Raw genomic sequence first — 25677 nt, 5'->3', positions numbered from 1 at the left:
TCGGTGGTCGGCGGTCGGTGGTCGGCGGTCGGTGGTCGGCGGTCGGTGGTGGAGTGGCCGTCGAGCGAGGTGTCGAAAAAGCCACCAAACAAACACGTCAGCTCCCTCTCCTCCCTCGCTCCAAGCGCCCCCCCCCCTCCCCCCCTTCCTCCCCTTCACGCCCTTACACTCCACTCTCTCATCCCACTACGGGCACACACACCCCTCCTCCTCCTAGCCTGCAGTGGAAAAGCTCAGTATGGACAAGGTGTGGATCAAGGTGGTGAGAGCCACCTCGCTCAAGGCCGCCGACAGCAACGGGCTGTCCGACCCGTATGTGGTGGTCCGCCTCGGCGAGGCAAAGTACAAGACGGAGAAGATCGAAGACACGCTCAACCCGGTCTGGGTTGAGGCAGACACAGAGTTTAGCATCGACCGCTCTCTGCTGGATGATGACTCTGCCGTGGTCTTCTACGTCTTTGACTGGGTACGCCAGCCAAGCACCCCCCCCCCCCTCCTCCTCCTCCCCCCACCACCACAGCTACCTCACCGCACCCCCCCCCCCACCCCCCCCTTCTCCCCCTGTATGTACAGAACAAGTTCAAATCGAAGCAATCGTTGGGCACTGCCCGGGTCAAGCTCATCGATCTTCCGCCAAACGAGACGGTCGAGCTGGCCCTCCCTCTCCGCGACGGTGACGATGGCGTGCTCTACGTCAACGCGCGGTACGAGCGAACGCTCATCAATGACGGCTCGGTTGCACCGGGCGAGAGCGTTGCAGTCGAGGGCTCGGCTGGGCACATTGTGCACGTTCCGCGGCTGAGCAACGAGGCCAGGTCCGGGGTCGAGGGCGGTGCTGATGAGCGGCCGCTGGCCGCCGGCCTCCGTGACCAGTACCTCAGCGAAGAGGGCCAGCGGGCCAACTTTCACGCCACCGACCCGAACGATGCTGCGGCGTATGCGGCGGAGATTACTGGGCCGGCGGATCCGTTTTCGACCGGCAACCTGGTGATCAAGCTCGAAGAGCTGATCGACATTGACCTGCCGGGCCATCCGCGGATCAAGGCGGTGCTGGCAGTTGGCGAGTCCGAGGCGACGTCTCACACCCACCGTGTGCGGCACGGCAAGATTGCGTGGGACAACGAGCAGTTTACCTTTGCTGCCGTCAAAGCCACTGATGTGGTCCATCTCTCGGTGGTGTACAAGGACCCTCGCCGCGAGGTCTCGCATGATCTGCTGGGCGCAACGGCCTTTCCAGTCTCAGCGCTCCTCAACGCGGCGGGCGGCACGCTTCGAGCAGCTCTTCGCGGCAAAGAGGCTACGCTCTCCCCGCCCGGCCGGGTGGTGCTGACGGGTGGGTGGCAGGTTGCGGCGGCGGCGCGTGCGGCGGTTGTTGAGACGTCGGACGATGCGGCGCTGGCTACCTACGCGCTTCCGATCTCGCACCTGCGGTGCATGCTGTACCAAGGCCGCAATCTTGCGGCGCACGACCGATCTGGCACGTCAGACCCATTTGTCAAGGTCACGCTTGTCACCACGAGCGACGGGCTCCCGGTCTGTCGGCCCGGCTCGTTCGAGCCGATCTCAGCCACCTCGGTGACCCGCAAGGCAACGCTGTTCCCGGTGTGGACCCAGGGGCTAGATCTCGAGCTTCCGCCGCCGTACGCGACAAATGTCGAGGCCCGCAAGACGCTCGCGCTCCACTGCGAGGTCTGGGACTGGGACCGGGTCGGAAGCAACGATCTCATGGGTCGCGTCGTTGTCCCGCTCGACGCGCTGGAGGACTTTCTCGCCGCGCCGGTTGACGAGCCGTCGGCCGACGACGAAGAGTACAAGACCTGGTACCCACTGTTTTTTGCTACCGACGACAAGGGCGCGGCCAAGGCGGCCAAGGCGGCCAAGGCGGCCGAGAAAAAGGCCAAGGCTCGCCGGAAGCGCAAGGATAAGGGCAAGGAGGCTGAGAGCGGCGGCGACGACCGCGGGTCCGAGAGCCGCGGTCCGTCCGCTGACAACGGGTTCTCTCAGGGCGAGCTCCTCATCGGCCTCTCGTACCGGCGGTCGACGCTCGCGCCACAAGCTCCGCACTCTGCCGCCGCGGCGGCGCTTGGCAGCGGGCATCCGGACGTGCTGCGGCTCTCAGACGGTGGCGTGATGCTCTCGCGGCAGGCTCACGAGGTCGACGAGGCCGAGGGTGGTGACAGCGATGCAGCCGCCGCGGTAGACGACGGCGACTCGTGGTTTGGGTCCGATGCTGGCGAGACAAGCGAAGACGCCGGCCGGAGCGGTGCGCTGCAGGCGACCAAGGTCCCGATTTCGTTTGAGCACAAGCTGACGGTCCGAGTCATCCAAGCGCGCAAGCTAATCAAGGCCGACCGTTTCGGCAAGTCGGATCCGTACGTCACGCTCAAACTCCGCAAGGCCGGCGAGTCGTCGCTGGTCAAGACGGCGACCAAGATGAAGACGCTGGAGCCCAAGTGGGGCGAGACGTTTGAGTTTGCGGGCTCGACCGACGCATCCAGCAAGCGGTGGCGCGAGAAGCTTGCAGTCACTGTATTTGACTGGGACCGCGGCTCCAAGGATGACCCCATTGGCGAGCTGGAGATCAAGCTCAGTTCGCTGGCCGCCAACGCGCCGGAGAGCGTCAACTGGTACAAGCTAGCGAACGTGGCGTCGGGTGAGATCCAGCTCGGGCTAACGCTTGAGAGCAAGCCGGTCTTTGCTGACATGGCGACCGGCATGGCGGTTGGGGTGACCGACGCCGGCACGGTGGCGGCCATGCACCTGCTCTCCGACGTGGGCACGGTGACGGTGACGCTCATGTCAGGCGCGGACCTCAAGGTGATGGACAAGCACTCCAAGGCAGCCGATCCGTTTGTGCGGCTCCAGCTCGGCACAAGCGTGCACACCTCACGAAAGATCAAGAAGACGGTGAACCCGACGTGGAACGAGACGTTTGTCTTTGAGCGGGTGACTCGGGTCGCACCGCTCCATCTCACGGTTCTCGACTGGAACATGATGGGATCGGCCAAGTTCATGGGCGCGGCCGAGGTCTCACTCAAGGACTTGGCTCATGAGCGGCCGCTCAAGTTCTGGCTCACGCTCCATGACGAGAGTGGGAAGCAGGACAAGGAGCTCGGTGAAGTGCAGATCAAGGTCGAGTTTACCTCGGAGACGGCGGCGGTTGGCGGGCCTGCAGTCGGCTCGCGGCTGGCCACGTTTTCGGGCGCCATGGCGTCGGCGGCCAAGTACGAGCTCTCGCTGGTGGTGGTGGAGGCGACGGATCTGGTGGGCAAAAAGTCGAACGGACTTGCCGACCCGTTTGTCATTGTGCGGCTAGGAACCAAGTCGTGGGAGTCGCCGACACTCAAGTACACCACCGAACCGCGGTGGAACGCAAAGGTCCAGCTGTTTGCGTCTGGCGAGCCGGACGAGCGGATGTATGTCACGGTGTACGATTGGAACCGCCGTGCCGCGTCCAAGGCGCTCGGCACGGCCGAGATTGCTGTCGCGCCGCTGGAGGAGGGCACCCAGGAGGACCTTTGGGTGGCGCTCAAGGGCGCGCCGCGCGGCAAGGTCCATCTCCGGATCACCAAGAACAACATTGTGGACGAGGCGGCGCGGCTGGAGACGCTGATGGAGGCCAAGGCGGCGGTGCGGGATGCGGCGTCGCCGGCCAAGGGCCGCAGCGGGCGTGAGATGCCGACCCACCACGCAGCGGGCGAGGAGACAGCGGCGGCAGCCGTTGAGGTCTCATCGCGGCTGACGGTGACGGTGCTCGAGGCGCGCGATCTGGTCTCGCTCAACCGCGGCGGCGGCTCGGACCCGTATGTCATTGTGCAGTGCGGAACGTTGCTGCAGCTGACGTCGATGCAGATGAACTCCCTCTCGCCGTCGTGGGGAGAGACCTTTGAGTTTACGGATGTCGAGGACTCGGACGCGGTGACGTTCTCGGTCTTTGACTGGGAACGGCTCTCGGCGGACCAAGCGATGGGCTCGGCGAGCGTGGCGGTGCGAACGATTCCGGTTAAGCGGCCGCTGCGGATGTGGCTGGCACTCGAGGGCGTGGCCTCGGGCGAGATCTACGTCGAGGTCTTCTACGAGTTTCTCGCCGGCGAGCTCGGTGAGTTGGCCCAGCTCCGGTCAATGCTACCCGGCGAAGAGGACGAGGCCGACGGGCTGGAGCTCGCGCCCAACTCTACCGAGCCGTCGGAGCGGCTGGTGAGCGTGCAGGTGGTGGAGGCGCGCGCGCTGGAGGCACGGCGTGCTGCGGGCTCGGCCGATCCGTACTGTGTGCTCAGCCTTGGCACGAGCGGCGATCCTGAGGCTGTGGCGGTGCGAACCCTTGTCCGGCGCAACACCTCTGCGCCGGTCTGGCACGAGGATCTCCATCTCAAGTGCCTCTCGCTCGGAGCGCCGCTCAAGCTCCAGATCCTCGACTGGAACTCGTCCGGGCCGGACATACCGCTCGGCGAGGCGAGTATCGACCTCGGCGAACTGGAAGAGTTCAAGGTCCACGACTCGTGGCACTACTTGCAGGGCGTGTCTTCGGGCGAAGTCCACCTCAAGATCCGTGTCGGTGCCCCGCAGCAGTCTGCGGCGTCGGTCCGCCTCACCCGCAACCGGACGGTGTACGTGCAGGTTCTCGAGGCATCAGGTCTTTCGCCGTCGAGCGGGCACCTCCACCCGTATGTTGTCCTCAACCTTGGGCCCAAGTCGCAGACGACTTCGACGGTCGAAGTCCGCGGCAGTGATGGTCCGCAGTGGCGCGAGGCATTCCGCTTCCGCTGCTCCGAGTACGACGTGCTGCGGCTCTCGGTTTGCAACTGGGAGATGTACTACCAGGGCGCGACGCTCGGCACGGCCTCGCTGCCTATCTCGTCGTGCGTCACCCCGGGCCTGACCTACGACATGTGGCTCGAGCTCGCTGGAGCACACGGTGGCAAGCTCCACGTCCGTGTCACCACCTCGTCGATCGACACCCTCCCGGAACTCGTGCCGGCCTCGGAGCTCGCTGGCGAGCTGCCGGCCACCGTGGCGAGCTCGCCGGTCGCCCACACTTGGTCGTTTGGCACTTCGATCGCCATCAAGCTCGGCCTCGCGCTTCTAGTCATGGCCTTTCTGGCCTTTGCGTGGTGGGCACGCGACATGACCGGCAGCGATGTGAGTGTGGGGGGGAACAAGGAGCTGTGAGCGAGAGGCTGCGTAAAATACGTCTCGATAGTAACCCCCCTGGCTGACCGGAGGGGCGGGGCAGCACCCTTCGCTCCGGATCACTCGACGCCGACTAGCAGCAGCACCCCCCCCCCCCCCCCCCCCCGAGCCTCCAGACGTGTGACAGGGAATGGTACGGCGGCTGAGCTCGCATGGCCTCGAAGCAGTCTCGCGGTATACTGGGCAGGTGGTCTCGCCTCAGTCCGGAGCCGGTCGGGTGCTGGGCAGGTGGTGGCGGTGGGTGGCGCGGCAGGTGCCGGGTAGCGTCCCACCGAACGCGCTGACGCTCCTTGGTGGACTTGCCATTCTCTGCGGCTACCTCCCATTGGCAGTCTTCCTCCCGCGGCTGCGTAACGAAGACGGGTTGGAGCCGCCGGCGTGGGCCCTGGTGGCGACGGCGGTGGCGGTGGTTGTGTACCAGACGCTCGACGCGGTGGACGGGATGCACGCGCGGGCAACCCACTCGGCGTCGGCCCTTGGCGAGCTGCTGGATCACTCGGTCGACTCGGTGGCCATGATTGTTGTCGGCCTCTCGTTTGCGGCGTGCATCCAGCTCGGTGGGAGCTGGTTGGCGCTCGGAGTTAACTTTGGCATCTACATCAAGTTCTTTATGGCGCAGTGGGAGCTGAAGAACACCGGGCGCGAGGTGGTGGGTCACGTCAACTCGAGCATGGGCCTCTCGCTGGCTGCGGCCTTCTTTGTGTGGACAGCCGTGACCGGGACCTCGTGGTGGACGGCCCCGCTCGAGCTGCCTCTTCTGCCGGAGCTCGGGCTGGCTGGCGGCTCGCTGCCGCTGCCGCTGCCGACACTGCTGTCGGCCGCGCCGGGCCTCGCCCCGCTGGTCCGCCGCCAGCACCTGGTGGCCGCCGTGGCCCTGGTGTGGTGCGCATGGGCGACGTGGTGCTCCTCCCTTCAGGTGTGGTATGCGGTGCTGGCGGCCGACGGCGCACCGCGCCGGGCGCGGCGGTGGCAGACTGCGCTTGCGCACCTGGTGCCTGCCGGCGCCGCTGTCGGCTTCTCCATCACGTGGGCATCGTGGTCGCCGGCGGGCCTCCTTGCCAACCATCCCCGGCTGTTTATCTCGCTCTCGGGCCTGCTCATGTCCAAGTTGATGTCGTCGATGCTAGTGGCGCGGCTGGCCGACCAGCTGTTCCCAGTCTACCACTCGATGATGCTCCCGCTCCCGTTTGCGTGCTTCAACTCGTACGCGGCGTACATGTCCGGGCGGGCATCGCTGGTGCCGGAGCTCGGCATGCTCCGCACTGTGTTTGTGGTCACGCTCCTGGTGTATGCCCAGTTTGTGGGCGGCGTGCTCGACGAGATGCGCGAGCACCTCAACATCTCGCTGTTCGGCATGAACCATGCGTGCCCAGTGCCGACTCCGCCGCCGCCTCCACCGCTCACCCTCTGTACCGACCCAAGATGTCCGTATGCGACAGTGAGCGGGAGTGGGGGCGGAGGGAGCGGAGAAGCCACAGACGATAGCGCGCTGGGCGCATCGTAGTGTGTATCGCATCAACCGTCGCGACTTGCGTGGTCGTCGTAGTCGTCGTCCACATACACCCATGCCTCGAGCACCCTTTTCGCCTTTTCGTATACCGCAAAGGTAATGGACGACGAGAGGACCATCGAGATGCGGTTGGAGACCCGGCCGCGCCACAATGCGCGCCAGCCCTCGTGGGCAACAGTGTCGCGGATGCAGGCGGCCATGGTGGCGAAGCGGAGCGGCTGGGGCTTGCCCATAGCCTCCAGTAGTGGCTGGGCCATGAGTCGCTTGCGAACAACATCAAACGGGAGCGAGATCGAGCGGGCAGCCATGCCGGCAAGGGCGCCAAAGACAAAGTGCTGGCCAAAGGCGAGCTCTGCTACCGAGGTAGCGCGAGTCAGCTCGGACGCAATCCATACTTCCTTGGCTGTCTCAAACACAAGAAAGGCTGCACCGTCGTGGAGCACAATGCCGATGCATGTCGGGAGTAGGCCACGGAACATGCCGCGGATGGTGGCCCGGGTCAGCGCGGCCCGCGGGCGGTTGGGGTGCATGGCCGCAGTCACGTGGAGCGCAATGGCTGACGAGAACGAGCCGAGCGGGTGCCCGCGCGGTGCCACCATCTGCGAGACCTTGATCAAGTCGAGCGGGTAGGTGCAGAGGACGGCAGTGAGGCCAGCGATCGAGCCGGCGGCAAACTTCTCAACTGGGCCAAACGGCGACGGCGGGGCGAGGCCGGTCGAGACCACAGCGCCCGACTCGTCTGGCAGGGTCAGTGCGAGCTTGATCTCCTCAAACACGCCGAATCGGATGCCCATAAACGGATCATCCGTGCCACCGCTGTCGTGTTGCCCTTCCACAGGCCAGGCAGGCCCTCGGCGGCAGCGAGCTCCTTGAGCGAGGCCTTGAGCGCCGAGGCCTCGGTTGCGCCGGCCACCGAGCACTGCTGGGTGATCTGGAACCGTGTCTTGGAGAGTGAGATGGGCGCAGTGACGCACCGTGCGAGCGCGCCCGACACCGCGCCAGCCGTCAAATGCGTCACCGTCGTCGGCGAGAACAGCAGGTTGCCGTGATCAAGAACGCCGGCCCATGGCGCCCGAACTTGGCGAGCATAGACCGAGCCCCAGGCAGCGAGCGTCGAGGTCGGGAGAAGCCGGACCGACGCCGATGAAGGGAGCGGAACTGTCTTGATGGAGACCAAGCCCGTCTCCGGCTCGCTTGCCATCACCCCAGAGGGGGAGGAGGATAGGTGAGACAGGTGTGTAGACTGAAGTAGAGGTAGTATTGGAGGCAATGAGAGCTAGCGAGGGTGTTGTTGAGTTGAGCTGTTGAGCGGGAAAACGGTGCCTGCGCATGAACGAACAATCATATCCCCCCTTCCCCCCCCCCTCCTTTGACGAAAACACGCCCTGGCACACCCGCGGTTCTCCCCTCCTTTTTTTGTCAACAATATTTTTCCCTAGCACCAAACCATCCCTGGATGGGCGACATTTGTTTTTTGCATTTGCGAGACCCACGTGCGACAGCCCGCGACAGCGCCACGTCCTTGTCCTTCCGCCCCCCCCCCCTCCGCATCTGCCAGAGCCAGGCGAACATAAGTATACTCATCTCCTCCCCCTTGGGCGACTATGGTCACCGACACAGGGAGGAAAGCCCATGTACGGATGGTGGTCCCTACACTCGTTCTTGCACTCGCACTCGTGGCTGTCTATGCCCCCCCGGCTGCCAACGCCGTCCCCTTTCCGGACGACCCTTGCAATGCGGCAACCGAATCCCGGTCAACCTCGATCACGCCGCAGCTGGAGCCTGCGCCGTCGGGCTACGTCCCCCGCAGCATTGCCACGGGAGACTTTAATGGTGACGGGATCGAGGATGTGGTGGTGGCGGGAACCATGTTTGGCTTTGACCTCCGCCTCACCTCGCTTGATGACTATGGCTTGCCCTCGTTCACCAGCGGCTACGATGCATCGGGTGACTACGAGAGCGCCGAGTGTGCTGTTGTTGCCGACGTTGACGGCTCTGGTACTCTTGACTTGGTCATCGTCGCCTCGTACCCGTCCGGTGTCCCTCCGTCGCCGATTAGCGAGCGCCGCCAGCCGTACCTGTACTCCAACGCAGACGGCAATGGCCTCTCCTGGTCGGTGATCTCGGTAGCGGAAGCGAGCGACTTTAACAGCAAGACCAACACCGCGCCGCTGAGTGCCAACTCCAACCCGTGCGTGACGGCGTTTGTGGACGACATCAGCCGGGACGGAGACGTTGAGGCTGTGTTTATCAATGCTAATGGCGGCGCGGTGTACAGCTACTCTCCGCTTGACAAAAAGTTCACCTTTGTGACCTCGCTCGAGGTCACGGGCGGTGGGTCGACCACCCACGCCGATGCAGTGCTCTCTGACTTTGACGGTGACACCGTCCTTGACCTGGCCATTCTCCTCGCCGATGGTCAGCTCGAGATCGCGCTCGGCTTGCCCGGCGACGACATGTTTGCCCGCGGTAACGTCATCCCTGGCAGTGGTGGCCTTGCCCGGTCACTTCTTATGGACGACATGGACGGTGATGGCTTGGTCCATGACTTTATCATTTTTACTCAGTTGTCAGTCCCGCCGACGCTCATCCGCGAGCTCGGCCCGAGCTCTTGGGACTCGCCGCAGCCGCTCACGATCGACACCGGTGGCGTGTCTATGCCCGGCATCGCCGTCGCTATCGACTTTGACGGCGATGGGGTGAAGGACATTTTCGGTGTCGGCAGCAGTGAGCTCAGCGAGGGCTCGTTCTTCCGCCGCACCTCGGCATCGACAGCTGCGCCTGCGTTTGCCCTCCATGGTGAGCTGCGCAGTCGTTTTGACTCGGGCTGTCCAAACACGCCCGCCCGTGCCCTTGCCGTGGCCGACATCAACAAGGACGGCATCGACGAGCTCGTTGTCTCGCAGCCCTGCCAATCATCGCCATCCGCCTTTGTCGTCAGCACTCGTCCACTCATGGCCGATCGCAGAGAGCTCGGTCACCAGAACGTGTTCGCCCGGTCTGATGCTCTTGTGGTCGAGGACTTTAATGGCGACGCGCTGCCCGACATTTACGGTGGTGCGTGGCTCTCGCTCGCCCGTGATGGCCAGGGCGGCTTCAACGATCCGTATCTGGTGCTCTCGTCGCTGGATGTCAATGCCGGCTACATCGATGCCGCTGCTCTTGACTTTGACGCCGACGGCGATATGGATCTCGTGCTCTCGCGGGCAGCTATCCTTACTTTGCGGTCAACGACGGTACCGGCCAGTTCTCATCAGTGGATCCGGCGTCACCGGTGGCTACCACCGCCGCGCATCTGCGTACCGCTACGTCGACCCCGCTCTGGGTCGAGACCGGTGGTGTGGCACCTGGTGCGACGTCAGCATGGCTTGTCGTCGCTGCGCGCGACACCATTGTGAACGTCACGGTGGTCCATTTTGAGCCTGATGTTGCCACCGTCACCCTCATCGACCGCTCGGCTACAAACGTGGCCTGGATCCAGGCCGCTGACATCGACGGTGACGCCACAGCAGATATAGTGGTTGCGCAGGGGAAGCACCTTTATGTGGCCCGCAACATCGACGGGACCGGCCGGTTCCCGGGAGTCACTGAGGCGTCTCTTGTCGCCTTTAAGCCGAGCGGGTTTACATTTGACGTCGCCTCGTTTGTCATTGCCGACGTTGACAACGACAACGTGCCCGATGTGGTCGCTGCTGGTCCCAGTCAGGTCGAAGTGGCATTTGGCACTTCGGGCGCTGTCCTCGCCGACGTCTTGCGGCCGCTGGTGGTGACGACCTCCAAGAGTGCGGCTTCGCCAGCGACCGCACTGCCACTGACTGTCGGTGACGTCGACAATGACGGCTTTGCCGACATCATCGTCCGCGCCTCCGGCCTCAAGACGTACATCAACCTGCTCCTCAACCGCCCAGCCCCGGGCCCTACCCAGCGGAGATTTGCCATAGCGGCACTTGTCGAACCGATTTCGGGGTCGTACTCTTCAGGTACGGCCGCCATTGTTGCCACCGACCTGACCGGTGATGGCCTGCTCGACGTGGTCACGCACGACAGGGTGGCGGTCAACCAGGTTTCTGCATTCCGTGGCGGGACCATCACTGTCCATGGCCAGCTTGCGACGGCGCTCAATGCCGGCGCTCGGACCTGGAATGCATCACGGGTCGCGTCCGTTGACGTTGTTAGCTGTGGCTACACCATCCACTGCATCGTCAAGGCGTACATGGCGTTTCCGGCGTGTAGTGGTGGCGCCACGCCGACGCTCACCCTCCCGGCCGGTACCTACACCGGATGCCGTGTCGGAACCGCGCTCCAACTTCGGCGCTCGGTCAACCTTGTGGCCGATGGCGCTGTCACCCTCGACTGCTCGGCCGGCTCGGGTCGCGGCGGCACGTTTTCCAGGTCGTCGGTGGAGCCACCGTCACGCTTGACGGAATCAACTTGGTTGCTGGGACGACCGCGCCCGGCGACCCGCGCGGAACGACTGCGCTCTCGGTCATTGGTGCCTCCTCGCATCTTGTTCTTCGCAATCTGGCGGTGAGTGGCGCATCGTCGGAAGTCTCGCCAAGTGCAGTCGCGCAGATTCTCCCGGGCTATGGCGGCGCACTGCTGGTCGCCGACGGCGCCAGTGCCGAACTTGTCAACGTCGACGCCATGAACAACACTGCTGCGGTGGTGGGTGGTTTGCCGCGGTGGTTGGTGATGGTTCGAGCCTGGTGGTGCGTCACTCGCGTATCCGCGGCAACCGGGCGCTGCGCGACGGCGGAGCGTTCTTTGTCCTTGCCCCGAGCGGCGCCCGTGCCGCTCTCCGGGTCTACGACTCGGACATATCTGACAACACTGCCGATGGCGGAAGCGGTGGTGGCGGTGCAGTTGCGCTTCGAGCCGCCGACGGTGGCTCAGGGCTCTCCTCGGAGCTTGTCGTTCTCGCCCGGACCACGCTCGCCCGCAACACCGCGAGGTGGGGTGGGGCACTAGCCGCGTTCACCGACGCCGCCTCGGTCACTGCCAACTTGCCGCGGTCGGCAGGTGAGCTGAGCCGTGCTGCAAGTGGGAGACCCAGCGCGCTCACCCGGCCCGCTGTTCACGCCATCAAGCTGACCGACGCCGTGTTTGTCGACAACGCTGCCGCCTACGGTGGCACGCTTTTCACCTGCGGCGTGCCTGTGGCTGCCAGCATGGCAGCTGTGCCATCGACACAGCTGTCGTCTCGCGCAGAGATTGGTGGCGGCTTTGCATTTGCCTGCTCCGCGGCAAGCGACGACGCCAGCGCGAGCTCGTGGTCGGTTTCAACGCCGTCGTTTGCGGGCCTGCCTTGGCTCGGCCTCGACGCGGGCATGGCGAGCATGGTTGGCGACGGGAGTCTTGCCGCGCTCTACGGTCGCGTCATGGGCACGCCGCTGGCTCGGGTCGAGTCTGCGTCGACCACAGCCGTACTCTCCAAGCCAAGCGGTGTGCCTGTGGGGCAGGATCTGGCGTTCCGTGGCTATGACGCGCTGGGCTCGCCCGTCATCGACAAGTCGCTGGTGCTTGAGGTGACGCTGGCGCCGGCGACGGCGGCTGCTGGCTTCCAGCTGGGCGGCGGCGATCCGCGGGCATTCTTCTCGCGCGAGCGGGTGGCGTTCCCCGAGGCGGCGGTCTCCCTGGTGTCGCTCGGAGCCGGCGCACAGGTTTTCGGTGCCGACTACTCGGGCTCTGTGGCAGTTGAGCTGACGGCTAAGATCGAGTCGGACACTAACCTCTCCGGCTCGCTCCAGGTCCTTGTCACGGCGTGTCCAGTCGGGTCGGGTCGGGTCTCGCGGCCGGAAGACGCCGTGGTGTGCGGTGTGTGCCAGGAGGGCACGCTTTCGGCCAACATCTCGCTCGCACCGTGTGAGCCGGAGCTTGTGTGCTCGGAGGGATTCTTCCTCCGTGGCGGCGTGTGCGTGACGTGCGATGCAAACCAGGTCCAGGTCTCGGTGGGGCGAGACAACGCGACCGAGGCTTGTGTTTGCCAGGCGACGTTCTACACACCGGACGCGCTGCCGGACACGCGCTGCTTGCCATGCCCGGATGGCGGCGTGTGCGCCGGCGGAACGGCGGCGCCGGTAGCTAGCGATGGCTTCTACGACGTGACGAATCCGGGCGGGAGCGCGGCGTTTGCGGCGTGCCGGAGACCGTCAGCGTGCTCGGGTGGCACCGAAGTGTGCAACAATGGATACAGCGGGTACATGTGTACCCGCTGTCTCGACGGCTACTACTCCGACCCGTCGCGGCGGTGCCAAAAGTGCCCTGCCGGCTCCGGCGGCCTGTTTGGCTTTGTCTGCGTCGCAGTCTTTGTCGTTGCCTTTTGCTTTGCGGGCTACCTTGCGATCGGCCACCGCAAGTCGGGCGCGGCGCTGGTCCGAGTCAAGGGCCTGGGCGGGAAGGGCACGGTGCGTGATGGCGAGAGCGGGGGGGAGGCCGAGTTTGAGGAGAAGCGCGACGCGCGGACCGATCGTTCCCGGTCAGTGCCGTACTCGCTCTCGATGGGCCTGCTCTTTCTGCAGATTTTGGGCGTGCTGGGCACAGTCCAGCTGAGCTGGCCGTCGCAGACGCGCGACTCGCTCTCTGCGTTTAATGCGCTCAACATGGACATGTCGCTTTTTGCGACCGAGTGCACGCTCACCACGTTTGCGGCCAAGTACTACCTCGGCCTTGTGTGGCCGCTGGTCATGATTGTGGTTCTTGTTCTCTGTTGGTTTGTGCTGCGGCTGCTCGGGGTGGGGCGAGCCGACGACGGGACGACGCTGCCCCTCTCGCGACTGCTCGAAGGCGTACTCTTCACCCTCGGCCCGCTGGCGTACATCCCGCTCTCTCGATCTGCGCTCATTCTCTTTGACTGCACGCAGCTCCCGAACGGCGACTTTCACCTCGACGCCGACCTGGGTGAGCGGTGCTACGTCGACGGATGGTGGTCGCTGCTCCCAGCCGGCATCCTTGGCGTACTTTTGTACGTGGTGGCGGTTCCGGCGTACATGGCGTACGTGCTTTACACTCAGCGCGACGGGCTCTTCACCGATGAGACCGTACTCGCGCGGTACGGCTCGCTGTACAAGCTCTACAAGCGGCGGTTCTTCTACATGGAAATTGTGCTGCTGGGCAAGCGGCTGCTCATTGTGGTTGTCTCGCTCTTCTTCTCGGACCTGCAGCTCTGGCTCGTGGGCGGCCTGCTTGTTGTCTTTCTCGGTTTTGCCTTTGTGGAGGTCCGGTGGGAGCCGTACTACCTCCCGGTCTACAACGTCGTCTCGATCCAGATCGACCTCGTGCTCTCAACGCTCCTCCTTCTCGGTTTTGCGTTTTATGCCGACCGATTCCCGTCGGCCACCTCGCGCGATGTGCTCATGGTCTTCTCGATCATCATGGTTGTGCTCGGCTGCCTTGCGCTCCTGTTCGGACTCGTCCGCGAGCTGCTGGGGCGGCGGCAACGCGAGGCGGTCGATCTGGCGCAGACCCGGTTCTGGTCCATGCTCGACAAGGAGGGCGCCGACTGGGTCGACCAGACCGCGCTCGAGCGAGTGTGGTCGATCCGCGAGGAGGCGAGCCCAACCCGTGCCCTCGCACCTTCCGGGTCGACCGTCGATCTCGTCCCGGCCTCGTCGGCCTTCTCCGTCGCGCTCCTCCCGCTCGACACGCCCTCTGGTCAGCCTGGAGCCGCAGCGAGCAGCACATCCGCGAGCACATCCTCGAGCACATCCTCGAGTACAGCCTCGAGCTAATCGAAAGTGCCCAAAGTTGTGATAAAAGCAGCACCCGCGCACGCGCATGCGCACGTGACCGTCGTCAACATGCCGTGGGCGGCGGCGGCGGCTGCGTTCCATTCAATCCCGGTTTCCATCACCAATACCCAACAGCGACCACGGAACGCGTCGCCATGACGACCAAAGGCGACAGGGAATGTAGGCGTCCTCTCGGGGAGCACACTTGACGCAGGCGCACGAGACGGGGGGGAGATAGGCGCCACTGGCAGCAAGTACGAGCAAGGAGCGAGCGAGCAAGGACACGGCGTGTGATGCGGTGGGACGTGTGGGTGGTTGCGGTGGTGGCGGTGGTGGCGGTGGTGGTGGTGGGCGGAGTGGCTGGCGAGCGCGAGGCTCGGTCGGTCCAGCTTTCGCCGCGTCGATTCGTGGAACTCAACCGCAACTCGGAACCGTTTGGCTTTCTGGCTGGTGGACGGGCTCAGCTATGGCTGACATACTCTGCAAACGAGGCGCATGGCCTGCGGTTCCTCTTCTGCACCGACCAGCAAGTGGCTCGCATCAACCGCGAGTTTGGCTCGGTCGGCGCACTCTGCGACGGCGGCGATGAGGTGCAGTGCACCATCAACGCGCCGGTGGCCAACGGATCATATGCGATGGACATGGTGATGACTGAGAAGAATGTGTACTATGCGCTACTGGGCAACTGCGAGGCGTCATCGGCGTCGGTCCACTTTGCGTATGTGTTTGTCAATCCGGGCGGCGAGCACCTCTCGTTTGGCTACATACCCATGCCGAGCATGTACACATGGATGGCAGCGGTGTGGTGCGTGGCGTTTGTGGCGTGGGCTGGCAACCGCATCGTGCACTGGAACCGGCCGATTGGGCTCAACTCGGTGGTGGGTGCGCTCGGTGCGGCCAAGATTGTGTGGGCGTTGGTGGCAGCGTGGTACTGGACGCATTTGTCGCGGTTTGGGGTGACCGAGACGCGATTGGACTTGGTGTACTATGCGGCGCTGGTGGCGTGCCGCTGCCTCTTCCTCGCGCTGGTGCTCCTCTATGCCATGGGCTGGTGCATCACGCTTGCAGCGCTACCGCAGCCGATGCAGCGGATGCTCTGGGCATGCACCGCCATTCTCGCGGCGACCACGGTGTTTGACACGTACTCGCACTCGTACTACTTGTTTATCGTGGTCATTGTGTACGTCATGCTGCTGCGGGCTGCATTTTCGGCGCTCGCGGACAACATCCGCACGGTCCGGCTCCAGCTGCTGACGGTCGAGTCGGGCAACATCGACCCGATAACCACGCCCATTAACCACAAGCTCCTCATGTTCCGCTGGCTTCAGTCGGCTCTGGTGTACTTTATTGTTGCCCGGGTCCTTGTCTCGATCGTCGCCGTCTTTGCTTTTTCCCACTACCCGTGGATCACCGCGCTCCTTGCCGAACTTCTAGAACTTGGCCTCTACTGCTTCCTCGGCTACGTGCTGCGGCTTCGCAACTTTGCGCCGTACGAAGAGGCACCACTGGCGACGGGCTCGGGGCAGGCAAGTAGCCATTCCGGTGCAGCTTCCCGCCGCGGCAGAAGCGCGGCGAGCGGTGCGCACCTGGACCGCGATATGGCGTCGGCACGCGTGGTGGGCACGCTGACGCGGTCCGCGATTCCTGCGCCGCGGCGGAGCGGGCGCAACGGCCCGCTGCAGACCTGGCGTCCGGGCATGGCTCTGCCTAACACTCCGGCGTTTGCGGCGGTTGCGCCGCCGTCGGAGCCGCACGTCGCGCTGGTGGTGTACCCCGCGGCGCCGCGGCGGGGTGGCAGCCGCAACGGCGGAAGAGACGACGACAGCCAGTACTCGTCCCCTCTGGTTGCGGCACACTTTGCGATTGGCGTCAAGATCGACGACAACGAGGCTGACCATCATTAAATCATGCATGGCTTTGTCGGACAGACCGGCTCGTTTATCGCATCCCGGCAGCGTTAGACATTGCCCTCATAGTCCATCCACGTGCTAATCTTGTCCTTGTGGTACTGCTCCTCGGGAAGCCGTTCCATGATGGCGGCAGTGGGCTTTGGGTACGGGACGGTGCCGCAAGCAACGCGGGCGTCACGAACGACGACCGAGCGCATGCCGACAGGCTCAGGCGCGGCTGGGTTGCCATCGAACACATGCTTCTTGCCGCGAATCCGCTCGCCGCCCTCGACGATGACCGTTCCCGCAACGGCGTCGTCGGTCGCCAGTGGGTTGCGGGTGGCGTAGGGATCGCGGACGCGCAGCGCTGGGCGGAAGGCGACGTGCGAGGCGGCAAGCCCCGCAGCACCGCCATGGGCTGCGTGCGAGGAAGAAATCCAGCGGTCCTCATTGGCTTCGGCCGCAGTGGCATCGACCGGCGCCGACGGCAGATCGCCGAGCGGCGCGGTGACCTCGGCAGCCTCTGCGGCGCGGCGAAGCTCGAGATGGCGGAGGACGGCGTCGGCCTCGACGAATGGACGACCGGTAGCAACCCTCACTGGGCCCCGGGTGACATTGACATGGACATCTGCTGTGTATGTAGAAGCTGACGTCGAGGTGTACTCCCGGAAGCCCCCGTCGGGCAGCGAGAGTGTCGGCGGCGGTGGCTTGGGGTGGGCCCGGGTGTAGGGGACCGAGGGCAACGGCGCCCGCTTCGAGCGCCCCACAGGGTCGTCGTGCAGCCTGTCCTCGTACCAGTTTCCTGTAAGTGTTCCACAAGAGTATGTCGTCATATTGTGTGTGTGTGGGAGGGGCGAGGTGGAGTGTTGGTGAGGGAGGAGGAGGAGTAGAGGACGAGAGCACCGACGATAACGGACAAGCGCAGCGGCAGCAGTGCCAACATTACGGTTATTTGACAGGTAGTGGGTTTACCGAGAATCCAAGGGGTGGGGGGTGGGGGGTGGGGTGGAAAATTTTGTTTCTATTGTGATTTGTGTCGGGTTCGGGGGTTCCTTCCCGCGTGGGTTTTTATTCCTTCCATGCGAACGTACCTTGTCAAGGACGAAGTGGGGCAGAAGGGGGATAGGGCTACAAGGCGGGTCGCGACGATAGAGCTACACACGCACACATCACCACATACACACACGAACGCGCCCATACACACGCACACACACACACAAACATATAGTGTGCCCCCCCTCCCCCCCTTCACCAACCAACCGCGCCAGCGTCCAAAGTGCGGCAGAGGAAGCATGCGCAGGCAACGGAGCACCGGGTGGACCGGCACGGGCAACGCGGGGACAACGGGCTCGACACCCATGCCCATTGCCAGCAGTAGGAACGGAAGGAGAGGCACCGGGCCGAGCAGAAGCAGCCAGCCGTTCCCGCAGCAGCCGCAGATCCAGCAGCCGCAGGCGTACCGAGCGATGGCCTTGGTCGCCTCGCCGCCCGACGCCCGCTCCTGGGCCGTCCTTCGCCAGCGAACAACGCCATCACCGCCCACATTGGCTTCCGCCGCCGCCTTTGTATCGAGCTCATCACCGAGCGTGGTCGACGGAGGCGGTGGGCGACGGTTTCCTGGCGGGCGACGGGCAAGTACGGGTGGCGTGCTCGCGCAAGTGCCCGAGGAGGCTGCACAGGCCGAGGCTGTGGCACCCATCGTCGACGACGCCGCGGTCGCTGCCCATCTCGCTGAAGCGTTGGAGGTAGCGAACAAGGCGGTCCACGACCTGGAGCTGGCCGAAGGCAGTGAGGCGGCGTTTGCGCTAGTCTTTGACGCCGGCGCCGCGTACATCCCGCATCCGGCCAAGGCGTACAAGGGCGGCGAGGACGCTTGGTTTGTGGCGGACGACGGGTCAGCGCTTGGTGTTGCCGACGGGGTCTCGGCATGGGCCAATGTGCCCGGCGCCGATGCCGGCCTCTTCGCCCGCTCGATAATGGAGGCGGCCGAGGAGGCGGCCAACGTGCGGATTGCGCCGGACGGGTTTGCCAAGCCAGCGTCGCGGATTGTGCTCGAGGCTGCGGCCAGGACGTCCAAGGAACTCATTGGCTCGGCGACGGTATGCGTCATCTCTCTTGTCGGTGACAAGCTGACCTCGGCCAACATTGGCGACTCGTCGTTCCGTATTCTGCGGCGGCGGCCGGGCGCGCGAGTGTACTCGATCGTGCAGTCGGGCGAGACGCGGCAGCACTCGTTCAACTGCCCGGCGACACTGGGCACGGCGTCGTCGGACACGCCGGCCGACGCGGCGGTGGCGTCGACCAAAGTAGCTGAGGGCGATCTGGTGGTGGTCGCCACTGACGGCGTATTTGACAATGTCTTTGACGTCGAGCTAGAGCGGGTCATCTCTGCGCTCGCCGAGCACGATCCGCGGCACATTGCCAACACGCTTGTCGAGCTGGCGTGCGCCAATGCAACGTCCTCCAAGCCGTCGCCGTGGGCGCGCGACGCCGCACGGCACGGCCGAATGGCGCGCGGCGGCAAGGTCGACGACACGTGTGCGGTCGTCGCCCGGGTTGTCGTTCCCGAGCCTGACGCAGTCGCTACCCGCAAGGCGACAATGGTGCTCGACGAGGTTGAGCCGGCGAGCTACAGTGCCAGCGACGTGTCGTGGGGCCCGATTCCGGGCGCGGCGGCGTCGCCGTGGGGCATGGCGCGAATGGGGGCGTCGCCGAGCGACGTCGCCGCCGCCCGCACGCCCGCCATGCTCGTCACCTCGCCGCCGTCAGCCGAGCCGGAGCGGCCGCCACCGGCCAAGTACTTTGCCGCCCACGAGCAGCTCGGCTTCCAGCGGTCAGTCCCGTCGCTCGCTGTCTCACCACACGAGTTCAGCCCGGCGGCGCCATCGCTTTCGACCTCACCATCGCCCGCGAGCTCAATCTCACCGTCGTACTCGACGTCCCCCGGCCCGATGTCGTCGTCACCGCCGACCTACTTTATGCCGCGGCGTGGTGTGTGGCGGTGATGGTGTCGGCGCAGCCGCGCGCCACATGCCGGAGCTAAACATCATGAGAACACTGTCACACCGAGCCGAACACCATGTCCTGCACCGTGTTGACCGAGGCCACGAGGGCGTTGACAGTCCCGGTCACCTTGTCCATCGACCGCTTAAAGTTGGCGTCGGCGACCCGGAGCGAGGCCTCGAGCGCATCGGCACTCGCCTCGGTGCGCACTGCACTCTCTGTGTTCTGCTGGACCCGCTCCGCGAGCGCGCGCAGCGTAGCGTGGAGCTCTGTGGCAAGCACGTCGCGAGCGGCGGCCTCGCGCGTCGCGGCGGCTTCAGCAGCCTCGCTTGCGGCGCCCGAAATGGCGGGCAGCGTACCGTCGACAAGCTCGTCGAGCGCGGCTTCGCACGTTGCGGTCCTGGCCTCAAGCGTGCCGATTTCGCTGGCAGTTGCCGCGCGGAGCTCGTCCAGTACTCCGCGCAGCTTGTCCATGTCGGCAGCGGCGTCCGAGGCCCGCACGCCTGCATCGTCGACCCGGCTGGTGAGATCCTCGACCGCCTGCAGCGCCGCGTTGTGACCCTGCGTCAGCTCGTTGAGCCTTGCGCGAAGCGGCTCGTACGCCGACGTCACCGAGTTGGAAAGTGCAGAGACAGCACCCTCGACGTGGGCGGTGACCGAGGCGACCGAGGCGCGGATGTCGTCAAGCGCCTCTGCCGCCGGCCGGGACTCGTCGACTCGCGCCTCCACGGCTGCGGTCCGGGACTCCAGCTGGGCCAGCAATGCAGAGGTCTGGGCCTCAGCTGCCGCGCGCTTGGCCTCCTGAGCGTCAGCTAGCTGGGCCATGTCGTCTGCAAGCTTGGAAAACTCCCCCTGCGCTGCGTCGAGCGCCGCCCGAAAGTCGGCCTCGCGCGCGGCCCGCAGCCGCGCCTCCATGTCGCCGAGCGAGGTGCGGAGCTCGACGCGAGCGTCAGCTATCTCGCGCGAGAGTCGTTCATCCAGCTCGGCGAGCGCGTCAGGAGAGTTTGAGGGAGGCGGCGGCAGAGGCGGCGGTGGCTGCGACGCGAGCGCGTCGGCAACCGCTGTGGCGACCACTTCACGGAGCTCGGCGGCAAGCTCGGCACGGAGCGCGTCACACCGCGAGTTGACGTGGTCGCGCAGCGCATTGTCGCGAGTGTCGGCCAGCTCGGCGGCATCGGCGATGGACGAGGTGACCATGAGGCGGAGGTCAGCCAGGACGGCAGCGAGATCGGCGCGGAGCTCCGAGGCGAGGGCGTTGCGTCGGGCGTCGAGCGTGGCCTCGAGCGAGTGGACCGAAGTCCGTGTCGCGCCGGCCACCTCTGCAAGGGTGTTACGCACGCCGGCGAGCTGGCTCTCCAGCTGCTGGCGATGAGCGCGAGCGTCGGGATCGGCTGCGGTGGCCAGGCCGTCGACGACAGCGGTCTTGAGCTCGGCCACATGATCGGCCAGAGCGCGGACAGTAGACTCGAGCTGGGCGTGAGCATCAAGAGCCACGGCCACGTTGCCATCAACATCGCAGACGGCAGCCTCCAGAGCACCGACAGCTTCGCCCAAGGCAGCCACGCGTCCGCTCGTCCCATCGGCTCCCTCGCCCAGCCTGTCGAGGACCCGGGCCTGAGCGCCAAGCCGTCGCTCGGCAGCCTCCAGACGGACCCGCATGGACGTGGCGGTGGGGCCCGGGCTCTGTCGGGCGTAGCCCCTGGACATGAAGAATAGGGGGAATGTGGGCGGGGGAGGGAGAGGGTGCGCGAGCCGAGCCAACCAGCGCGCCACCGAGTCACCGCGCGCCACCGACTCACCGCGCCACCGAGTCACCGCGCCACCGAGTCACCGCGCCACCGAGTCACCGCGCCACCGAGTCACCGCGCCACCGAGTCACCGCGCCAGGACACGGTGCCCGCCTCACCGCGACCACTCGCCCCGCCACACCTCTCCATGGTACGCGCGCACACACACACACTCATACATACATACATACATACATACACATATACACACGCACACACGTGAAAGCGTAATACACTTACCCTCTCCTCACCCTCCCTCCTCCCCTCACAGGACGCTGGCCTTCACCACTACCACAGGGACCAGAGGCTGATCGACGTGGTGGACGACGAGTGGCGACGCGAACAGCTTCCCCTGAACCCCATCGGTGCTTCTTCTCCGCACGGCTCAGCTGGTGGTGCTCATTCTTCGGACGTTGCTTCCTCTGCGTCAGCTTCTGCTCCGGGCCCGACGTCTGCTCTTCCCCTGCCGCCGCCGTCATCGTCTGCTGACTCGACTCAAGCGAGAGACGCCTGGCTTGATCTAGGCCTAGACCGCATCGCTTAGTGCCACCTTCACCGCCAATGGCTGGCTCTGCTGCTTCCATGGCCGAGCCTGCTGCTGCCATGGCCGAGCCTGCTGAGGCTTCCGTGCCTCCTGTGGATCCGCAGGAGAGTGAAATGCCGCACAAGCCGCCGACCGAGTCGATGCTTGCCAATCCCGACGCAGAGAAGACCCTGGTCGAGCCCGCCCGTCCTCCTACCTTTGTTGATGAGCCGAAAGAAGCCGCAGTGTCCGGCGAGTCCAGCGCCAGCTACAGCGGCGATGACGACGACGATGCGCCCAGCGCCGAGCCGGCCGCCTCCGAGCCGGACCTCAAGGCCACAGTCGAGGCACAGGCCCGCGAAATCGAAGAGCTCAAGGCTCTTCTCGCCGCTGCGTCGGTCCATGCTGCCCACTCTGACTCGGGCGACGACGCCGACACAAACGCCGACGCCGAAGCCGAAGCCGACACCCTCACTCCGGCATCACACAAGACCAAGTCGCGCAAGGCCAAGTCGCGCAAGTCGCGCAAGTCGCGCAAGTCCAAGTCGCGCAAGTCCAAGTCACGCAAGTCCAAGTCGCGCAAGTCGCGCAAGTCTCACAAGTCTCACAAGTCGGCCAAGCCCAAGGCCAAGGCCAAGGGCGACGCGAGCAGCTCGTCGGACGACGAAGAGGCCAAGGCTGAGGAACGGGCCAAGATCGCCGGTCAGTGCCGCGCGCTGCTGTACAAAGTCCGCGGGTACAAGCCGGACAAGCTTTCGGGCGACCCGAAGCGTCTGGCGGCGCGTCTTAGGGCGGCGGCGCACGACCTCAACGCGCTCCTCCGTGACTGCGTCATCTCCACCAAGAAGCTGCGCCGCATCCGCACCGCGCTCCGGGAAACGCTCGACTACCTCGAGGCCGCCTCGGGCTGGCTCGGCTCGTGGTGGGGTCCGCCAACCATCAAGTACAAGGTCATCTGCGGAATGTGGGACAAGGCGTTCCTCGACCTCGCGGCCGCCACAGTCAAGGCTCGCAAACGCTTTGAGCAGCTGCGCGCGGCCAACGCTTAAACCCTTTACGGTACGAAAAGGACTATTTTGTCCATCGCGCAAGACGCGCTCCACGACAGGCGAGGCAGTCTCGTCGCACGGCGGCTCGCTGGAGAAAGTGATGATGACGAGCAGCCGCTGCAGAGGGACGCTTGCGCGACGGCGCGGAGCTGACGGCGTCGGCGCTGGCGGCGAGGGCGTCGATGATGTCGTAGAGAAAAGCCACGCAAGTCATGGTGGGGCGTGGGCTCGCATCAGCGTAGAGCGCATACGCGGCGTCCAGAATCCACCGCTTGCGCGGCCACGCCGACCGGCAAGCTCGTCCGTCGTAAGACGTCCTCGCGCTCTCCCCTCTGGCCGCTGTGTTCAACTATGTCATGCTCTCCTTCCCGGTCGTCGGGGCCATCAACGACAGGCTCCGCACCGTCCGCGCCCGCCGGTCCTCCGGATCGGCACCGTACGGCACATCGCGTGCCTTGCCCATGCTCCCAGGCGTCTGTCACCGTGACGGCAGCTCGGGCATTCTTCAGGCAGGCATCTACGTGTCGGCAGCGATCACGCATCGGGCGCGCCTCCCGCCTCAAGCCGCAGGCCACGCATGCGTCGCGCAGCGTCGGCCGGTGACCTTGAAGTCAAGCATCATCGAATTGTTCACTTTGAGATGCGCGACAACGCGTCCGAACGACCGTTCCAAGGGATAGACTGCCACTGGTGCGCGCCAAGTCGCAGATCTTCAGTTTACCACTGTGGCTCGGGGCATGCTCACCAGCACCCGGCCTGGAGGGTGGGGACCATGTCGAGGCTTTCGACGTCGATGCCCATGCCGCGGGCGACGTCGTAGAGGTGCGCCGGCTGGAGATCGGCAGGGAGCTGCGGCGTGCGGGAGAGGATCCACAGGTCGCGCTCGCCAATGCCAAACTTCTCCTCGCACGACCAGATGACTGCAACCGAGTAGCCAGATGCAGCGTCGCCGTAGAGCTGGGTGATCCAGTACGGGCCGAAGATGTCGAGGAAGAACGAGACCTTGAGCTTGCCGCCGGAGACCTGAACAGCCTTGCCGATGGCCGACTTGAGCGGGCCAGAAACCGAGTCGATGCGGCCCGAGTTGTTGACCTTGACAGTGCCGGACGGCTCGAGTGTGTACTCGGCCGTCTCGCACACAAGGCCCTTTTCAAACTTCTTCTGGAACGCAGCATTGGTCGCGATCTGGTACCACGTTCTGCGCAAGTCCATCGCTCCGTCGGTGAGTGTGACACGGGTGATGACGAGGAGTCGCACGTGGCCGAAAAAAAGAAACGCCGAGGAAACGTACCCCATGTAGGCCTCCAGGTCAACCGTATCGTTGGTGGGGACCTTGGGGCAGGAGAATCCGTTCGAGTTGACGGGGCAGGTGACAACGAGGACGACCACAGTGACCGCCAGGTAGATGATAGGGGACATGGTGGTGCAAAAGTGCTTGAGAGTTGAGTGTGCGATCTCTCTGTGGTGGCGCTGAGAGCGGGTGCGGGAGGGGCGTGCCGAGGGAACGGAATGGATAATGGCGTGACATGGTGTGGCGTCAGCCCAACGCAACTGACCAAATCTGAGCCGGATGGAGTGGAGAACACCCAACTGACCAAATCTGAGCCGGATGGAGTGGAGAACACCCTCAACTGCCGCCAAGCGGGGTGCTCGGCTGGCTCGACGACTTGAGATTTCCTCGCATGTACTGCGCTGGCCTTCAGTCCCTGCGTTTCGTGCCGATTGGCACGGTCACCCGCAGGAACATGAGCCACAGCCGCACGCTCACGTACACACGAGCGCCCAGAGGGCCGTACGTCGCCGTCGTCGCACCTCATCATCAAAGGGTGCGTGGGCGACTTTCCGCTTCTCCGGCGCTGATTGTATCGACGCCATCGGAGCTGTTGGCATGGTCGCGTGCCAGCCGCATCGCTCAGGTTTGGAGGCGGGGTGATGGAGGAAGCATCGAGGTTGAGGTTCTCACGGGAGAGGGATCATAAGGCAAGGGCTCGGACTAGAGAGGAGGGAGGGGTGGACAGGGCCCAATGGCGGTATTTGTGGTGTGTCATTAGGGGTGGTACAGAGTGGCGATGAGCCGATCGTCGATGTGGCTAGCAGACGACTCGTCGGCGGCACCTGCTTGCCATCCTCCATCACCTCATCGAAGGGGCTCCAGGTGGACAGATGCAAGTGCAAGGATGTGAGCCGGCGTGCGGCGGGAGAGAAGCCAGCTACTGACGGGCCGAGGGCGGCTGGGAGATGCCGAGGCCGATGTTGTTGGCCTTGTCCATGCGACGGAGCATGGGCGCGTGGGTGAGAATGGAGGGGAGGATGACGTAGCGGACCTGCGAGCCACGAATAAAGGCCGATCCCAGCGACGACTTTGATCCGTCCTTGGCCCGCTTGACCACCTCCTTGAGGAAGACGTTCATCGAGTCGTCGGCCTCGTCGAGCAGCCCGCGATAGACGTCACCGGCCTTTGTCTCCAGCGTCACCTTGTGGCCTACACACACACAGAGAGAGAGAGAGAGAAACACCCAGACACATATACATACGTGTGTACATACAAGAGATAGTGAGTATGGAGGAGGGGAGGGAGGGGAGGGAGGGGAGGGGGGGGGAGAGAGAGAGAGGGCGTACCTTCGGCTTCATGGAGGAGCTTGATGGGCACACCGTGGGAGGCCATGGTTGTGTGGGGGAAAGGTAGGGGGAGGGGAGGGGAGGGAGGGGGTGGGGGTGGGGGGGGGTGAGGGGGTGAGGGGTGGTGGAGTTGGGGTGGGGTGGGGTGAGGTGGGTGGAGGTGGGGCGGGCTGTGCCGAATGCTGTCGTAGGCTACGTACCCATCCCCCCCTGCCAGTGGCCCTGCTCCTGCCAAGTCGCACTCACAGCCACACCACCAACACCACCATCACCACCATCACCATCATCCCATCACCATCACCATCATCACCTTCACATCACCATCCCACACACACACTACCCATACACACACACGCACACACACACACACCTCCCCCCCC

General features: G+C 64.9%; 10 protein-coding genes across 10 annotated transcripts; 5 read left to right on the top strand and 5 right to left on the bottom strand.

Moving 5' to 3' along the window:
- Nucleotides 1–238: 238 nt before the first annotated feature.
- Nucleotides 239–5197, top strand: AMSG_05073 (C2 domain-containing protein; the record flags this gene model as incomplete). The annotated part of the gene is made up of 2 exons (XM_013902678.1): nucleotides 239–466; nucleotides 574–5197. 2 exons carry the CDS (start codon nucleotides 239–241, stop codon nucleotides 5167–5169), a joined length of 4824 nt encoding a protein of 1607 aa, XP_013758132.1. The 3' UTR covers nucleotides 5170–5197.
- Nucleotides 5198–5320: 123 nt separating this feature from the next.
- AMSG_05072 (aminoalcoholphosphotransferase) lies at nucleotides 5321–6675 on the top strand (the record flags this gene model as incomplete). Its single annotated transcript, XM_013902677.1, has 2 exons — nucleotides 5321–6618; nucleotides 6663–6675. The coding sequence occupies 2 exons, from the start codon at nucleotides 5321–5323 to the stop codon at nucleotides 6673–6675; spliced, it is 1311 nt and encodes a 436-aa protein (XP_013758131.1).
- Nucleotides 6258–7767, bottom strand: AMSG_05071 (carrier protein). Its single transcript, XM_013902676.1, has one exon. It carries the CDS (start codon nucleotides 7492–7494, stop codon nucleotides 6706–6708), a length of 789 nt encoding a protein of 262 aa, XP_013758130.1. The 5' UTR covers nucleotides 7495–7767; the 3' UTR covers nucleotides 6258–6705.
- Nucleotides 7768–8340: 573 nt separating this feature from the next.
- On the top strand, nucleotides 8341–16331 carry AMSG_11847 (uncharacterized protein; the record flags this gene model as incomplete). Its single annotated transcript, XM_013902772.1, has 6 exons — nucleotides 8341–9894; nucleotides 9948–11070; nucleotides 11106–11372; nucleotides 11459–14306; nucleotides 14363–14433; nucleotides 14785–16331. The coding sequence occupies 6 exons, from the start codon at nucleotides 8341–8343 to the stop codon at nucleotides 16329–16331; spliced, it is 7410 nt and encodes a 2469-aa protein (XP_013758226.1).
- Nucleotides 16332–16357: 26 nt separating this feature from the next.
- AMSG_05068 (uncharacterized protein) lies at nucleotides 16358–17682 on the bottom strand (the record flags this gene model as incomplete). The annotated part of the gene is made up of 2 exons (XM_013902675.1): nucleotides 16358–17118; nucleotides 17673–17682. 2 exons carry the CDS (start codon nucleotides 17680–17682, stop codon nucleotides 16385–16387), a joined length of 744 nt encoding a protein of 247 aa, XP_013758129.1. The 3' UTR covers nucleotides 16358–16384.
- A 100-nt stretch (nucleotides 17683–17782) lies between these two features.
- On the top strand, nucleotides 17783–19321 carry AMSG_05067 (serine/threonine phosphatase, family 2C; the record flags this gene model as incomplete). Its single annotated transcript, XM_013902674.1, has 2 exons — nucleotides 17783–17824; nucleotides 17996–19321. 2 exons carry the CDS (start codon nucleotides 17783–17785, stop codon nucleotides 19319–19321), a joined length of 1368 nt encoding a protein of 455 aa, XP_013758128.1.
- AMSG_05066 (uncharacterized protein) lies at nucleotides 19303–21469 on the bottom strand (the record flags this gene model as incomplete). The annotated part of the gene is made up of 2 exons (XM_013902673.1): nucleotides 19303–21000; nucleotides 21465–21469. The coding sequence occupies 2 exons, from the start codon at nucleotides 21467–21469 to the stop codon at nucleotides 19377–19379; spliced, it is 1629 nt and encodes a 542-aa protein (XP_013758127.1). The 3' UTR covers nucleotides 19303–19376.
- Nucleotides 21384–22700, top strand: AMSG_05065 (uncharacterized protein). Its single transcript, XM_013902672.1, has one exon. The coding sequence runs from the start codon at nucleotides 21668–21670 to the stop codon at nucleotides 22676–22678; it is 1011 nt and encodes a 336-aa protein (XP_013758126.1). The 5' UTR covers nucleotides 21384–21667; the 3' UTR covers nucleotides 22679–22700.
- A 718-nt stretch (nucleotides 22701–23418) lies between these two features.
- On the bottom strand, nucleotides 23419–24231 carry AMSG_05063 (lipocalin family protein). The gene is made up of 2 exons (XM_013902671.1): nucleotides 23970–24231; nucleotides 23419–23876 (listed from the first exon to the last, which is right to left on the bottom strand). Exons 1-2 carry the CDS (start codon nucleotides 24095–24097, stop codon nucleotides 23420–23422), a joined length of 585 nt encoding a protein of 194 aa, XP_013758125.1. The 5' UTR covers nucleotides 24098–24231; the 3' UTR covers nucleotide 23419.
- A 535-nt stretch (nucleotides 24232–24766) lies between these two features.
- AMSG_05062 (small nuclear ribonucleoprotein Sm D3) lies at nucleotides 24767–25348 on the bottom strand. Its single transcript, XM_013902670.1, has 2 exons — nucleotides 25298–25348; nucleotides 24767–25160 (listed from the first exon to the last, which is right to left on the bottom strand). Exons 1-2 carry the CDS (start codon nucleotides 25341–25343, stop codon nucleotides 24889–24891), a joined length of 318 nt encoding a protein of 105 aa, XP_013758124.1. The 5' UTR covers nucleotides 25344–25348; the 3' UTR covers nucleotides 24767–24888.
- Between the last annotated feature and the right edge of the window lie 329 nt (nucleotides 25349–25677).

Source organism: Thecamonas trahens (assembly GCF_000142905.1).
Source record: "Thecamonas trahens ATCC 50062 unplaced genomic scaffold supercont1.21, whole genome shotgun sequence".
NCBI lineage: Eukaryota > Apusomonadida > Apusomonadidae > Thecamonas > Thecamonas trahens.
The sequence above is the reverse complement of the archived record's forward strand: the minus strand, read 5'-3'. Positions and strand labels throughout refer to the sequence as shown.